We start from the raw sequence: 16,845 nt of genomic DNA, 5'->3' as shown, positions 1-16,845 counted from the left end.
TAATGATGCAGACTTCATTGGGAGGAAGAAGTAATGTTGTCCCCTTTCAGGTGCTGCTGTCGTCGTCCCTCCAGGTGGCGTGTGGCGTCATCAGCTGGTTGCTGGGTGACGGCGACCAGCTGATGACGGAGCTCTGGCAGGCGGCGTCGTGCTTCAGAGAGGCCACCGACTTCTGCGTGTTCGCCGAAATCTGCAGGATTCTCATCCCCGGCGGAGACGTCGGCGCCTTGAAGACAAACCCTCTAAAGTCCGAGGACGCCCGGGAGGCCGCCGACAGCCTGCAGGCGTGGGTGGGGTACCACCGTCTGTACCAGTGCTGGTGGCAGCGCCCAGACAGCGAAGGACTCGCCAACGGCGACAGTTGGCTGGGCTTCGACGCGGCGTCGCTTCTGTCCGACACCTTCGCCGCCTATCAGGCTGAGCAGAGGTCGGTCGGTGAGATCCAGCGGCGTCTGAGCGCCATGGTGATGCAGCACAGTCGCAGCAGCGGGGATGAACCAGAGCGCCATCAACAGTAAGATCTTATAATGGCATGGGTGGCCTAACTTTTTCCACTGAAAAATCAAAGCATGCGGGCGCCATTTTGATATCTGAAATTTACTTTATAGATTTAGTTTGACCTTTAAGGCTCCCAAAAGGGTCTCAGTCATAAAATGTTTTTAAATAAGTCATGTTATTTTATTTTTTAAATGTATTCAACTCTTAAATCTCTTGCTCAATTTCAGGTTTAGCTGTCGATATTACGTTAATTTTATTTATTTATGGCAAAAACATAATATAAGCAATATTTTTCTCCCAAAAATTTTGTAAGTGGAATATTTAATGTATTTGGAGCCTTAAATAGGTCAGTAATTCACATTGTTAATTATAATTCATTATTATTTTTGAGCTATGATAGTCTAAAAAAAAATCCCACTTATATTGTTAAGGATCAAAATAAGCCCTATTCATAAAAACAAATTTAAAATAAGTCATACCTTCAAGTCTCTAGATCAATTAAATATCTGTCAATTATATTTTTTTCTTTTTATTCCATAGGTTTTTTGGTTTTATGCCCTTTTTGTCAAAACCCAGTATTTTCCCAAAAACATTTTCAGAGTAGAACATTTGATGTGAAGTAATTTGTGCTTTAAATGGGTCAATAATTACATCAACAAAAACCTTAATTTCAATTAATTAGTTTTAGAGAAAGAAACTCAACTAAAAATATTGGGGATCCAAAAAGGCCCCGGGTCACAAGTGTCAAAACAAGTTTTATATATTTTCTTTTAAGTTCAAATCTACAAATTTTGCTAAAATGTTAAACTGAACAGTAAGCATACTTGTAATTTTAGTGCGTAATAAAATCTTTTTTTTTTTTTTTTTAGGTTTAAACCTACATTAGCAAAAATGCTACAATAAACATTTAGCCTACTTACAATTTAATGCCTAGCAATGAAAAACATGATATTTTTTTTTAGATTTAAACATACAAAGTTAGTTAAAGTGCTAGAATAAACGGTTAGTCTTAGTAGTAAAAGAAAAAAAAGGGGTCCTGGTCTCAAGTGTTAACAATAAGTGGTACATTTTTTTTTCTTAATGCTGAAGTCTCTAGAGCCTAGGTGTCAAAGTCAAGGCCCGTGGGCCAGATCCGGACCAGGAATGAATTATCTATGGCCCCCGGGATAATTGATTAGTCTTCGAACCGGCCCGCAGGCCACAGCCGCCTGCTGCTGTTTTGCACGCACCAATAGTCCCAGGGACTCCAAGTCATAAAAATAGGGTCCCACTTTTTTGTAACCGTTTTGAAAACAAATGATAAACGTATGCATTATCCTGTTATATCTCACATTCTATATTGTTTTGGAAAAAGGTTGTCAAACGTTACTTAATTCATAAAAAAAATAACACAAAAACACATTTTTATGCATATGTAAATTTATTCAGTTATAAACCTTCACTTTCTTCTTTCCTTCATGGATCTAAACTTTACCGCTGCCAGTACTTTAAAAAATATATATTTTTATTGTAAGTTCTATTTTTGCCCAAAGTAAGACAAAAAAAACAATCTGAAGTTGTCTTTATTTTTTTGTTTTAATGCCATGATTTGTAATAGTCCGGCCCGCGTGTGCACAGATTTTCCTCCTGAGCTAAAATAATAATAATAATAACTGGGATTTATATAGCGCTTTTCTAAGTACCCAAAGTCGCTTTACATGTAGAACCCATCAATCATTCACACCTGGTGGTGGTAAGCTACTTTCATAGCCACAGCTGCCCTGGGGTAGACTGACGGAAGCGTGGCTGCAATTTGCGCCAACGGCCCCTCCGACCACCACCTATCATTCATCATACAATTCACCGGTGTGAGTGGCACCGGGGGCAAAGGGTGAAGTGTCCCGCCCAAGGACACAATGGCAGCGATTTTTGGATGGTAAGAGGCGGGGAGCGAACCTGCAACCCTCAGGTTTCTGGCACGGTTGCTCTACCCACTACGCCATGCCGCGATGAGTTAGACACCCCTGTTCTAGATCAACTTCAAATCGATTATACACTATAAGGTTTTTTTAATGCCCTATTTTTTCCAAAGAACTATGTGGCAAACACACAAAATATGCAATACTTTCCCCAAAAATATTTCATTTTTAATGTGAAGTACCGTATTTTTCAGACTATAAGTCGCAGTTTTTTTCATAGTTTGGCCAGGCTCCAGTGCGATTTATATGATTTTTTTCCTTCTTTATTATGCATTTTCGGCAGGTGCGACTTATACTCCGAAAAATACGGTAATTGGAACTTTGAATAGGTTACTTCATAACATTTTGATTAAAAATGTTTGGATGAATTACAGCTTTAGAGAAAGAAATGACTGAATGGCAACTTTTTCTCCTTACATTTGACCTGTTTGCTCTTTTCTTTTTTTAAATAGTATTTTTCGAATGTGCCGCTTCCAATAAAAAAAAAAAAGTAGCTGAATGCCACATTTTGGACACCCCTGTATTATTTAGTTAAACATTGTCTTATGTCCTTTTGTCTCCTATAGGCCTCAAGAGGACACTTTTCTCTCCTTGACAGTAAAGATGGCCACGCATCAAACGCAGCTCGCCGCCATTCCTGATACCATCAAGGTAACTGACCTAGTCTGTATTAACCAATCAGGTTGTAATGTTGTCTCCGTTTTCTAGTCATTTCCTCGTCCAGATGTCACCGAGTGCTGCCTGGTGCTTCTCCACCTCAGCCAGATGTCTCCTTGTGTCCCCGAGTCTCTGCAGCAAGACGCTAAAAACCTGCTGCGAAAATACGCAACCAGCCCGGCACTGCGAAAGGCTTCTGAGCGATTCCTCAGCTAAGTTTTTTGTTTATGGGGAAAAAAACAAAACTTTTCATTTTAATTACCTGTGCAGTGGAAGAAAAAGTGTCCGACTTTGCTTCTGTATGAAAAAGATGCAAGTGTACATTGAAAATACAAAACAATTTAATATACAACAGTTTTGAAACAATAAAGAACGTAAAAACAAAACGGAAATATTGTGAAGCTGACGGTGGAACAAGTTTTTTCAAGGACAACGATAGTTTGTCCGCAAGGACGCATGCTCGCTGTTACCTTTTTTCACGCAGAAGGGCTGTGGAGAAACGCTAAACATTTTTATTTTTCATCAAAAATTATACTTTTTTTAAATTTACAGGCCCTTATTTCTCACTTATGAAAAAGAAGTGAAAGAGTGCGGCTGGTGAGGAAAAACCAGGCGCTGGTCCCACGCTGCTACAACAAAAACATTTTAAAAGGGTTATTTACTCGGTAAAAGCCTTCTAAAAGAAATGTGATCCCGGGAAGAGTGAAGACCTGAATAGACGGGTTGGTGGCGTGACGAAGATGATTCTAAAAACAAGTGCGGCTGTCAGTGCTTGTTGTTGGTCTCTTCCTGACCCGAGCTGGAGATGCCGTTCTGAGGTTGGCTGGAGCCGGAGCCCAGGCCGTACAATCTCCCACAATACTTTGCGTCGTCGATGTTGTCCTCAAAGAAAAGCTGTACAGGGGAAGAAAAGGATTTCGGTTTTAGAGGCCTCCTGCTGGTGGAAGGGCATAGTGCAGCGAGTTGCGTCACCTCCTTCATCCTGAAGAACGCCATCCCCGTGAGCAGCGAATCGGAACCCGCCTGATGCTGCCTTCCGATCCTTTTCAGTTCCAACTGGTCCGCTACTTCCTGTAATCCACCCTGAGTGCAAACACACTTTTTGTTTAGACCTTTTAATTAAAAAAAAAAAATCACCTTTTTCATATTTCCGCAAACGGTAAACTCTGCTCTAATAAACGTCACACTTCAAATGGCGGGTGAAAATGTACCGTTTCTGAGGAGGTACAGTAAAGCGGATTCATGTTTTCCAAAGTAAAAGCTGCTCATCATGTCAGCAATAATTCACATTTATTATAATACATTTATTTTATAATTGGAGGGAAATAATTGTATTTGTTTCATAATACCCATTATGTCTTTTTTCCCCTAAAGTATCACGTGTGAAATGGTTAAAAAAAAAAGTGTTAAATACTGCAAAATTTGTATAAAAAGGATGTAACTATCAAAATCTTACAGTACGATATCACGATATTAAGGCCATGGTGAGATATTGTTAAATTGCTACCCCCCTAAAAAATGCCATAGTGTGTAAAAAATAAGTGGAAGGAATGTTTAGGATGAACACAAATACAAAGCTCTAATATTCTAATCATATTTATTATTACAAACATGTTTTTTTAACTGCAAAAAATTGTGTGGAAACATCCACTTCGTCCCTTCTGGGAGTCGCGGGGGTGCTGGAGCCTATCCCAGCTGCATTCGGGCGGAAGGCGGGGTACGGACACATCCACTGTTTCCTCCAAATATCTGACAATTGAACTTTTAATAATGTAAATACCTCAAAAATTGATTGTCAACTTCACTGGCTTCAAATATTTTTTCTGGGAGATGGTTTATCAAATGGCTTTTCAAATTCCCCGCGGTGTGCAGAGTCCGCGCTCCAACCGGACGCTTTCCCTCGGCGGTGTGTCGCCCTGGAAACGCTCAAGACGAAGGTAGCGCTTTAGTACGTAAACCTCCGCCAAAGAGGTTATGTTTTTGCCAGGGTGTGTCCGTTTTTTAGCAACATAACTCAAAAAGTTATGTGTGGACTTTGAAGAAATGTTCAGGATATGTCCATAAAAAACAATTCCTCATCTCTCCCGATCACACTTCTCTCTTCCTCATTTTCTCCTCTTTACTGGGTTTCACGTCCCCACGTTGCGCAAAGGATTATGGGAGATTTTTATTTTTAAACCCGCCAATACAAAAGCACCAGAAAAAAATCTACACTCGCTAAGTTTTGGTTTCAAATGTCACAGCATTGTGATGATTTTGAAACCGCATTACCACAGTACCTTCAATACCGTTACATCCCCATATGATACATTTAGTAAAATTATCAAAAAACACATGTTTGTACTGTGGAGTCAAATAATTAAGACATGATTGTATATTAATTGAGTCATACTACTTATAGATTTCCCCTTAATGTAACTGAATGTGGCGCACCGCCATAGCCGCTGCAGCGTGAAAGTAAAGTATTTTTTTTACATGAAACCAAGTTAAAGATATGCAATGTACTGTCGTCTCCAAAAGAAGTCACATAAAGTCTTGACTATTTTTAAACCTTTTTTTTTTTTTGCTATATTTATTATAACAATCCGCCTAATTCCAGCAAGTTTTACCTCCCATTCACACACACTTTCTTCTCCGTGCTTACCCGGACACACACTAACACTTCCTCATTCTCCACCAATCCACTTTCAGGCACAGACGGTGTGTTTGGGATCATGAGAAAAATCCAATCAAAACCACACATTATTACCACCATTACAGTATGAATGGATTTATATAACCTATTCTGTTTGCACTATTGACTAATGATGCACCCAAAAAATACTTTGACCACTGAAAACTTTGCTGCTGAAACCTTGTCTGGGGCCGAGTCAGCGATGTGGACGTAACTTTTAATATAACCAGGTATACCTGCGGACAGCAAACTACAAAGTGTGCAAATATTAAGAGGACAGTGACGGCTTTCAAGGAGAGAAAATCCAACTGGAGCAGCAGCGCGAAGCAAATGTGACGTCATGCTCGCTGCAGCTTGCCTCTTTCATTGCTGACATCGAGAGACAGTAGTACTGTCTCTAAACATGAGTACAGTCTATGATAACACCAGAAAAAGATGCTAGATTTGTTGCTAGTCGTTTTTAATAAACAAAAAAAATCACACAAACTTAAAAAATTTTCAACAAAGTACATTGTACATTATCAAATCAAATCAACTTTATTTATAAAGCACATTTAAAATTTACCACAGGGGTAGCCATTAAGCAGCAACAATTAAATAGAGCAAAACGATATATAAAAATATATTTTCTTACTAAATAATAGATTTGTTTTTGAATGTATGTATACATTTTCTGAGCCTTTTTTAAAGAAAATATTTTAGCAAATTATGCAACGACATAATGGTGACCTCCAAAGACATGCACCTGGGGATAAGTTGATTGGCAACACTAAATTGGCCCTAGTGTGTGAATGTTGTCTATCTGTGTTGGCCCTGCGATGAGGTAGCGACTTGTCCAGGGTGTACACCGCCTTCCGCCCGATTGTAGCTGAGATAGGCTCCAGCGACCCCGAAGGGAATAAGCGGTAGGAAATGGATGGATGGATAATGGTGACCACGCCCCCACCCAATCTCGGGGAAACCCTGGTATTCTACATCGTGCTTCAAATGTCATGGTTTTATCACATTGGAGATTTTTTTAAGCAAAAACGTTTTATATATTATGTTTATGCCTAAATTAAGTGTTAAAGGGATCTCATGGTTTTATCACATTGGAGATTTTAGAGACAAGAACATGTTTTTTTATTCATTCTAACTCGTAAAAATAAAAGTCAGCTTACAATGGAGCCATGACATCATTGCGTCTGTTGCATTTATTACAACCATAAAACCCAATAAATACACATCCAAAAAGCGGCAACAATACTCCATTAACATGTCATGACCTAAATATTAACCAAGTATTAGCAATATTAATTTAAGCGCCAACATTAAGGACCTACATTTAGCTGTGCATTGATCAGAGGAATTCAACTTCCTTATGCTGCTGTTTTGACATTCTCAGCTGCTGAGTTGCTTTCTCGCCTCTGAGCTTCCATCAATCCATCCATCCATTTTCTACCGCTTATTCCCTCTGAGCTTGTGAATGTAAATTCAAGATCATAAATAATGCTCCACCTTGATAGTAAAATGATGTGGACATAAACTAAGAAGTTGGTACACTTTCCCAGCCAACTTAGACCCGGAGACGGCGAGAAAGACACACGAAAGATGCTGGTTTGCACCCATTCTTTATTAACTCTTCGCGAGGATTATGAGTCATTCTTCATCTAATTGGGAATATTGTAACAATCAACATCCTAATGACAGCAGACATTGTACAGTACTTAATGTTTTAGTATGTTTGTTGGCTCTCAAAGTTTGCAGTGAGCAGTAGTCAGTGATGCTGTTGAAGGGAAAAGTGGACATTGTGATCCGTCTGTGAAACTAATGCTCGCCGTATACCCAAAATGAGCAAAGTACGTAAATATTACATATTAGTGCTGTCAACGTTAACGCATGTACATCCATCCATTTTCTACCGCTTGTCCCTTTCAGAGTCACGGGGGGTGCTGGAGCCTTTCTAAGCTGCATTCGGGCGGTAGGCGGGGTACACCCTGGACAAGTCGCCACCTCATCGCAGGGCCAACACAGATAGACAGACAATATTCACACACTAGGGCCAATTTAGTGTTGCCAATCAACCTATCCCCAGGTGCATGTCTTTGGAGGTGGGAGGAAGCCCACGCAGTCACGGGGAGAACATGCAAACTCCACACAGAAAGATCCTGAGCCCGGGATTGAACTCAGGACCTTCGTATTGTACACATGCACTAACCCCTGTTCTACCGTGCTGCCTACGTTAACACATGTGATTAATATTAAATTATTGTGTTATCAAATATGAATGTTAAGAGAGAGGCGGCTTATTTTGCATCAAAACAGAACTTTGGATAAAACTAAGCTAACTAGTTGGTATTGCAGCGACAAACAATTTTGTCATCGGCGCACATCAGGTTTTAAATACCATCATAAAACAAAACACGTGCTGGACAGTATTGCCAATCCTCTTGTAAACGACTGCCAGCGAAAAATCTAGTGACTTTTCCTGGGGATATAGGAGACTTTTTGTGTCTTGCAGACTGAGGTGAAAGCAAGCAGCAGTCACAGTTGTCAGCGAGCAGTGACTGCTGCTGCCGGTCAGCTGGTGCTTTGCTCGCGCCGATAGCTACATGTTAGCTACATCAACAAGAAGCATCGAACGCAACGCTGGCAAAGTTTACTGAGTCAATGTTCTCAACAAAAGTAGCACAGTTAAGTTAAATATGTGCCTTTGCTAAACACACATTAAGACATGTAGGACATTAACACCTGTGAAGTCCAAGTCCTCCAAAAGGATGTCATTCATATCACTGCAGCTGATCTGTTGTACTTTTAAAGAGGCACAATTACAGCAAGGATAAACCAACTGTACTACACAAACAAGAGCATCAACTTGCAACTACAGACTAACTGTGAATTTATTTTGCTTCCTAGAGAACGTTGGACATCTGTAAGTAATCAAGGGCTGGGGTTGAACTGTACCAAAAAAAAAGAGATCAGCATTGTCATCTGAAAAAGGTAAACAGCCTTGTTTGTTTAAACTAAAGAAGAGTAAACGGTGCACTGTTAAGTTGTTTATGGGTGTGTTTACTATATTATCAATTAGCAACTGTACCTTGTTTGCAAGATTATTGCAAACTGCAAAGACTTTCCAAATCTGCACTTAATTCTTACTGTACTTATTTTCACCAAGTTTAGAGCAAATCAATGACTTGCAGTTCAGTAAAACATTTAAAAAGTGTTTCTGTACAGCATTCTGACTACTAAATTGCATTTGTACCCTATGGTATTTTCTTCAGCAAATGTTATTTATGGAAGCAAATAACCTATGATTAATCACAGGTTTACAGTGTGAATAATTTAAAAAGTATCACTTGGTTAACTTAGTTAATATGAATGCCTGTTACTACATTATATATATATATTTGCGTGCATATAAAATGAAAATGTAGAGGTTTTTAGAGTGCTTTAAAGGCAGGAATGGAGACACTCTAATATGCTCCATTGTAAGCGGACTTTTGCTCGCATTTATTTAAGAGTTAGAATGCATAAAAATGAGAAAAACATGTGTTATTGTCTTACATAAGGATTTGTGATTGACAGGCAACATTCCAAAAAAAGTGTGGTTCCCCTTTAAATTAAGTTTTTATTTTGTATTACCGGTACAAGCATTCTGCGAATAGTGGTGACTTGTCCAGGGTGTACCCTGCCTTTGGCCCGAATGAAGCTAGGATAGGTTACAGCACCCCCCCGTGCCCCCGAAAGGAACAAGCGGTAGAAAATGGATGGCTGGATTACAAGCCCTGGCCATGCCCCCACCACCACAAGTATATTGGCAATCTGTTGTCATGCAACAAATGTTACAGTACTAGCAATAACAGGCACTAGTTAATTGATTTGTTGGCTGTATCTCTTTATCCACACACAGGATATTGTGGGATTATATGTTTATCACTTCATTGAATTGTCTATTATTCCCTGTAGTAGTAGTGTGTCTGTCATATTAGACATTCACAGGCACAGCTACCTCTTTAGGGCCCTAATTCAAATTCCAACATTTGTGTACACCATGAAAGGACCATTGGCATAACAAACAAACACCAAACTCTACATGTAGAGTAAATTATGATTACTATTGTCAACATTAGTCCTGTCACCTTATGTTGGAAAAGTGGTGGTGGAGGGGATTGTGATGATCCAATAACTACAGATGTAACCATAAACAGTATAATGATAAACCGCGGTACAACTCCCGACGGTTATATATCCTTTATTTAACCAGGTAAAAAACTCATTAAGATTAAAATCTCTTTTCCAAGAGTGACCTGGCCAAGAGGGCAGCAAAAAAAAGTTACAAAAATACATATAAAAACAACAGAAGCAGCAGCAGTCACACACACAATAAAAAAATGTACTTACATATATTGACATAAAAACAATGTATATAATGTTTCAGTAAAAACAAGTACAATGCCCAATAGAAAATTTCTCGATCCCTTAAAATGGCCTGAAATTCCCCAAAAGTGATCAGCTCGGGTAACCTCAGAGCCTTCCGTAAGTTATTCCATGACCACGAAGCAGCATATCTAAAAGCTTTTTTTTTTTCCAAGATTTGTGTTAGCTCTAGGAAAAAACATTCGAAGTATGTCCTGCGACCTTAAGCTGTAGACATACATTAAAGCACACCAACAAGAGGTAACCAGACCAAGAAGTGATTTATAAATATAAACAACAATCGAGAAAATCTGTGTACTGAGAAAGATGGACAATTTGCCTTTGCGTATAAAGTGCAATAATGGACATGATTGCCACAACCAGTAATAAAACGTAAAGCACAGTTATATATAGTATCCAGTTTGTTCAAATAAGAGTCAGGTGCATTCATAAAAAGCAAGTCTCCTAAAGACATACAAGTGGTCAGAATCAAGCGATTCCTAACCTCTCTTTTTCAATGAGAGATTTAAAAGACAAGTTCTCATCAATGACAATTCCCAAGTACTTAAATGTTGTGACCATTTCAAATTCAACCTCATGAGGAGTTATTATTTTTGGGGTGCTTAATGATATTTGTTTACCATTTGAAAATAACACCACCTTAAAATGTTTGTGCATTTAGCACTAGTCTCAGCTGAGTCAGCTGGGATTGCACAATATCAAAAGCTGACTGCAGGAGCTGAAAGGTTAACACAACAGCGGGGGATGAACAACATATGGCCAAGTCATCTGCATAAAAATTACAAGCAGCATCCGAAACATTATCACAGAGTTTATTTACATAAATGGAAAACAACTGACCCAATATGGAACCCTGCGCTACACCATTTATTACAGGGAGGAAAGACGAAGAGGATCCAGCAAATTGGACGCAATGTGTTCTATTGTACAGGTAATTATAAATCCACTTTACAGCATGCTGAGACCAATCCTGTACATTCTATCTGTCAGAATGATATGGTGGACCGTATCAAATGCTTTTGACAGGTCAATAAATAGAGCTGCACAATATTTTTTGCAATCCAATGCTTCAATAATGTCATTTACAACTTTTATAGCAGCGGTGATACTGCTAATTTACTAGAGAAGCAAACCAGCTCATTAGCCATCTTAAATGCCAACACTGTGATTAATCTATAGTCGAGGGAATGCGGACGTCACATAAACCAGAAGTGATGCGCCCAAAACTTGTTTATTTATCATTAAAGTAACACACTAAAATCTTTACAAATCAAAAGAAAGAAGATACATATATTTAAACAATCAAATAATGGCTTTTAAAAGAAGCCTGAACAATATTTATTCTGCCAATGAAATTATATTTTGTGTCAATCTATTTTATTACATTATTTTTATTAATAAAACCTGGTTAAACAATTTCAGTGTGTAAAAGTACTTTATGCGCACATTCAACAATACTGTGATAATAATGATAACCGTTATCATTTTGATGACAATAACGGTTATACGAAATTGTCATATTGTTAATTCCCGACAATCCACACACACACTTCCAACTGTGTCAGGTAAACTGAACGGTTCTTTTTCATAAACTCTCCCAACCCTAATACATAAATGGATGGATGGACATACATACATAAGTGGCAGATAGTTGCATCAGCTCTGTGCTCTTTTGATGTATTTTTATGTCCTCTGATAAATCCCTCGTTTTCATGGGTTTACCTTATTTTTTGTAAACGTTTTGTATCTGCATTGTAACCACATAATTTCTCCATTGCGGGATAAATGAAGTATACATCCATTAATCCACATACAGGTAAAACGCAAAAAAATGTAGTATAGTGTAAAGGTTTGTTTATTACAGCAATTAGATTTACAAGGTGAAACGAATATGAAAAATGCTCATAACGTAACTACAGACATTGTAAGCTTCATTTTGATATACTTTTGATTTTGGCTTACAGCTAGTGAAAACCTCAGAAAATGTGGGACTTTCTAAAACTTTAAGCAAATTTATATTATATAAATTTTATACATTTATAAGAAATAAAGGATTGACCTAATCTTACTTTGCCATATCACATATTAGTTTCACATTTAAATTCCTAACATATCTGAACTTTTGCACAATATTCACATTTTGAGTTTCACCTGTAATGTATGCCATAAATACAATATGTGGCATAACATGATTATAAATAAATAATGTTATGTAATATTGCTATAAAAACGTATTCATTTGATGAGTGTACTGTATATGATGGAAATAACAGTTGTGTTCTTACCTTGAGGTTCTTGCAGCTCTTCATTAAATACTTGACATCATAGATGGCGGGGAAGAAGAGGTTGAGGATCTGAAAGAAGTCGTGTTCTTCCTCTGGGAGCCGGGCGTCCGTCAGCAACTTGACCAGGTAGCCAAAGTCGTACCCGCTGCAGGACACACAGTCACAGGTTGTGAGTAAAGCGCTTTCGCCATTATTCTGAGTGACGGCACTAAGATGACCTGTGGAAGGAAAGCCACTTGACGTTCTCGCACAGCACCAGGCCCGACGTCATGAGTAGCTCGGCGAAGTACAGCGTCTCGATGCCTTCCTCTTCGTGTTTCTTGAACTGAAGGCCCGAGTTCTGCAGCAGGTCTATGGAGTCTTGTGAGTACATGTCTTCTCTGGAAGTGTTCATAACAAGACATGTTTTTATTCTGTCATTTTAATTCAGGCCCATCTACTCTCACTGGATGTCTGAATGTATTGCGGTAGAAATATGAAAATGTCAGTTAACCCTTGTGCAGCCCAAGGGCCCAAAACAGGTATTTCACGTGTTCCCTATGTGATAAAATTGTTCATTCTGAGGGTTAGTTTTACCAGGAAGATTTTCACAAGTTTTTTTTTAAATTCAATTACATTGTGTTTTTTATTGCAACATTGTTAGAATAGGACACACACTTACTCTTAAAAACTCTTTCGGCCCCATTGACTTTTAATAGACTGTAATCCTTGAATATTACCGTATTTTCCGCACTATAAGGCGCACCTAAAAACCACAATTTTTCTCAAAAGCTGACAGTGCGCCTTATAACCCGGTGCGCTTTATTACGATTAATTTTCATAAAGTTTCGATCTCGCAACTTCGGTAAACAGCCGCCATCTTTTTTCCCGGTAGAACAGGAAGCGCTTCTTCTTCTACGCAAGCAACCGCCAAGGAAAGCACCCGCCCCCATAGAACAGGAAGCGCTTCTTCTTCTACCCGCCCCCGGAAGAAGAAGAAAAAACGCGCGGATATCACTGTACGTTTCATTTCCTGTTTACATCTGTAAAGACCACAAAATGGCTCCTACTAAGCGATCCGGTTCATAAAAAGACGCAATCTCTCCATCCGCACACGGATTACTACCGTATTTCACAGCAACTGAACCGCACTGTGGAACGGGAGCACGTACGGTGAATATTCGCACCACAGGGAATGAGAAGTCGTCCTTCACTGTGGTTCTAGCTTGCCATGCTAATGGCCAGAAACTTCCTCCCATGGTGATATTCAAAAGGAAGACCTTGCCAAAAGAGACCTTTCCAGCCGGCGTCATCATAAAAGCTAACTCGAAGGGATGGATGGATGAAGAAAAGATGAGCGAGTGGTTAAGGGAAGTTTACGCGAAGAGGCCGGGTGGCTTTTTTCACACAGCTCCGAAGGCGAACACACCTTCACTAAGACGGGCAGACAGCCTCGGACGACATACGCCAACATTTGCCAGTGGATCGTAAATGCCTGGGCAGATATTTCGGTCACAACTGTGGTCCGAGCTTTCCGGAAGGCAGGATTCACAGAACAACAGCGACACTGACTCCCGATGACTTCTACGAGACGGAACCGGCCATTTTGGATACCACGCTTGCGCAACTTTTCAATTCGGACACCGAAGACGAAGAATTCGAAGGATTTACGAATGAAGAATAACTTCAGAAGGTGAGCGCTATGTTTATTTTGTGTGTTGTGACATTAACGTTCGAGCAACATTATGTTACTATTGCTCTACACCATTTTGAATTTTACTATGTTTGTGATTGCACATTTGCGTACATTTTGGGACAGAGTTGTTAGAACGCTGGTTTTCAATATATTATTAAAGTTTGACTGAACTATCTGACTGTTTTTTTGACATTCACTTTAGCGCAGCGTTTTTTTGACATTCACTTTAGCGCAGCGTAGGCGCGGCTTATAGTCCGGGGCGGCTTATTGGTGGACAAAATTATGAAATATATAATTCATAGAAGGTGCGGCTAATAATCCGGTGCGCCTTATAGTGCGGAAAATACGGTACTATGCTTTTCCATGAAAACCGATTGAATTTTGTCTTATCGATTAAAAAAACAAGAAAATATTGTTTTGCCGTTTTTGCACTCCTTTACCAGATTAGGGCCAAAAACAATGGGCAAAATTGCCCGAGCTTTGATAAGCATAAAAATGCCATTAAACTGAATACAAAGAAAATGATCATGGGCAGTTCATATGTTTACATATATAATATATATACACACATCAAAAACTTATGTACACACTAAGCTTTGATAAGCGTAAAACTTCCATTAAACTGAATGCAATGAAAATGATCATGGCCATTTTATATGTTTACATATATAATATATATACACACTTATAAAAAATACTTACCGTATGTACACACAATAAACTCAACCGAGTCCTGCCTGCTTTCTCTCATTCTAGCTCAATGGGCACGGTAAATGTAATCTCAAAAATGTCTTGTGCACTGTATCAAAAATGTCATGAATTATTGACCTAAGGCTGTATAATTCACCAAAACTCTGCAACTTATTTTCTGAAATATTTTTGACAAAAGGCCATACAACAAAAACATAAAAACTAATAAATAAATCATAAATTGTTAAAAGATTTCAGGCATTGAAAGTAAAAACTAATTAATGTATTGCTGACTTATGACACTTTTATTACCTTTTGGATCCTAAAAGTGTATAGTCAATCTTTAGATTGCACAGTGGTTAACAAATGTCCTTGTTTACCCACAGAATGACAAACAGCAAGCGTCGTACTTACGTGAGGTTAAACTTAAAGTTGAACTGCCACGTCGTCGTGCCAGGCGGGTAGTCGCCGTCCTCGTTCATGAACGTGAGCCCCAGCTGGATGATCTTTAAGAGGTCCACGTTACACCGCAGCAGCTGGTACTGGTAGTCCACCGTGCTGCGGAACTCGCCGATAGGACGCACGACCACTCCGGGGAATTCTGTGTCCTGGAAAGACAGAGCATTTTCCCGCGTTTACCATATCTGCATCCATCTATCCAGCGTCCATAGTCTCCTGTCGGTCGTACCATGGCGATGTAGTTGTAGCTTTGAATTATCTGACGGATTTTCCTCATTTCCTCTTCCACGTTGCTGGCCCACACCTCGCAGATTATCTGACTGGCGTCAGTAATTGCGGCTGGCATGTTGGCAGGTGGCGAGAGTTTGAGAACCCCGACAACTCTGCGGCGCTCCGGGGTAGGGCGTTAAGAACGGAGGTAGGGTGGTGGGATGTGGAAATACGAATACTACCTGAGAGGGGAAAACACATGCAATGATATAAAGCAATTGTGTAAACATCATGGTCACACTTTGAGGGTGAGCTTTGAATAACATAGATCTTTAAACAAAACATCTCAATTCACAGAAAAGTAGATTTTGATCCATCCATTTTTTTACCGCTTGTCCCTTTCGGGGTGACGGGGGTGCTGGAGCCTATCTTAGCTGCATTCGGACGGAAGGCGGCGTACACCCTGGACAAGTCGCCACCTCATCACAGGGCCAACACAGATAGACAGACAACATTCACACACTAGGGACAATTTAGTGTTGCCAATCAACCTATCTCCATTTGGAAGCGGGAGGAAGCCGGAGTACCCACGCAGTCATTGAGAGAACATGCAAACTCCACACAGAACTCAGGACCTTCGTATTGCGAGGCACACGCACTAACCACTGTACCACCGTGCTGCCCTACAGAATTTGATCTAGAATTAGTCATTACTTTACGTTGCACGATGGGTAAGGTCTGTGTTGTTTACAATTTAAAACAAGCTAACGTGTGTGGCCATGATCGAAACCACTAATAACTACACAAACAAATTAAGTATTCCAGTACTGGAACGACTTAAAATATGTTTTAACTTTTTTTGTTAGATAACGTCGCTGACACCTCGCCGAGTGTTTTAAGCGTCAACGGCTAACCGCTTTTAGCTACCTGCATCATGGCGCTAGCGGTGGTGCGGACCTTATACTGCCATTAAACGGCGCTTACGTGTAAGCGCCAGCGCGTAAACAAGCTGCCACAACCAAGGGGAGTTAATGTGTCTGTTGAAAACAAAACTAATTAAATTGCTTTACCAGAGAATTTCCTCGACGTAACCAGCCGAGCGAGTGGCCACTGCCGCGCCGGACTTCTTCGTGGTTTCGGTTGCTATGTCTTTGCTTCCTTCTTTGTGCATGTGTGGCAGCCGTTAACGCAGACACTGCCCCCTGGTGTCCTGTCGTGTAACCGCAGCGTTGACACCAGAGAGCAGGGAAAGGAAACACATGTTCAAGGAAATAACGTCTCGCTGCGTTTTTTTAAAATAAAAAAACCAAAACAGGTGTTTCT

The 16,845-nt window shown here is 39.8% G+C and overlaps 2 protein-coding genes across 3 annotated transcripts in view; one reads left to right on the top strand and one right to left on the bottom strand.

Moving 5' to 3' along the window:
* Positions 1–3,329, top strand: part of gemin5 (gem (nuclear organelle) associated protein 5) — a 37,763-nt gene extending 34,434 nt beyond the window's left edge. Inside the window, exons 25-27 of the mRNA XM_061962682.2 lie at positions 51–514; positions 3,023–3,107; positions 3,165–3,329. Of these exons, the coding sequence (XP_061818666.2) occupies positions 51–514; positions 3,023–3,107; positions 3,165–3,329 (714 nt within the window). The remainder of the gene's footprint in view (positions 1–50; positions 515–3,022; positions 3,108–3,164) is intronic.
* Positions 3,330–3,432: 103 nt separating this feature from the next.
* On the bottom strand, positions 3,433–16,731 carry cnot8 (CCR4-NOT transcription complex, subunit 8). 2 transcript variants are annotated; one of them, XR_009815440.2, is made up of 8 exons: positions 16,593–16,731; positions 15,542–15,764; positions 15,268–15,461; positions 12,707–12,868; positions 12,489–12,633; positions 4,086–4,196; positions 3,824–4,007; positions 3,433–3,739 (listed from the first exon to the last, which is right to left on the bottom strand). XR_009815440.2 is itself a non-coding variant. In XM_061962689.2 (7 exons), the coding sequence occupies exons 2-7, from the start codon at positions 15,656–15,658 to the stop codon at positions 3,879–3,881; spliced, it is 858 nt and encodes a 285-aa protein (XP_061818673.1). In that variant the 5' UTR covers positions 15,659–15,764; positions 16,593–16,730; the 3' UTR covers positions 3,433–3,878. The 2 variants fall into 2 exon arrangements, 1 of the variants encoding a protein (XP_061818673.1); XM_061962689.2 differs by having other exon boundaries at positions 3,433–4,007; positions 16,593–16,730.
* Between the last annotated feature and the right edge of the window lie 114 nt (positions 16,732–16,845).

The sequence above is a fragment of the Nerophis lumbriciformis genome, linkage group LG09, assembly GCF_033978685.3.
Source record: "Nerophis lumbriciformis linkage group LG09, RoL_Nlum_v2.1, whole genome shotgun sequence".
In the NCBI taxonomy this organism is placed as follows: domain Eukaryota; kingdom Metazoa; phylum Chordata; class Actinopteri; order Syngnathiformes; family Syngnathidae; genus Nerophis; species Nerophis lumbriciformis.
This window is presented reverse-complemented; position numbering and strand designations above follow the sequence as displayed.

Bases quoted from the DNA above. Each gene is read 5' to 3' on its own strand.
- cnot8 (XM_061962689.2), bottom strand. From the start codon at position 15,658: ATGCCAGCCGCAATTACTGACGCCAGTCAGATAATCTGCGAGGTGTGG. The intron at 12,869-15,267 runs GTAAGTACGACG...GAACACTTCCAG, and splicing joins AACTTTAAGTTTAACCTCAC to AGAAGACATGTACTCACAAG. The intron at 4,008-4,085 runs GTGACGCAACTC...TCCCCTGTACAG, and splicing joins CGTTCTTCAGGATGAAGGAG to CTTTTCTTTGAGGACAACAT.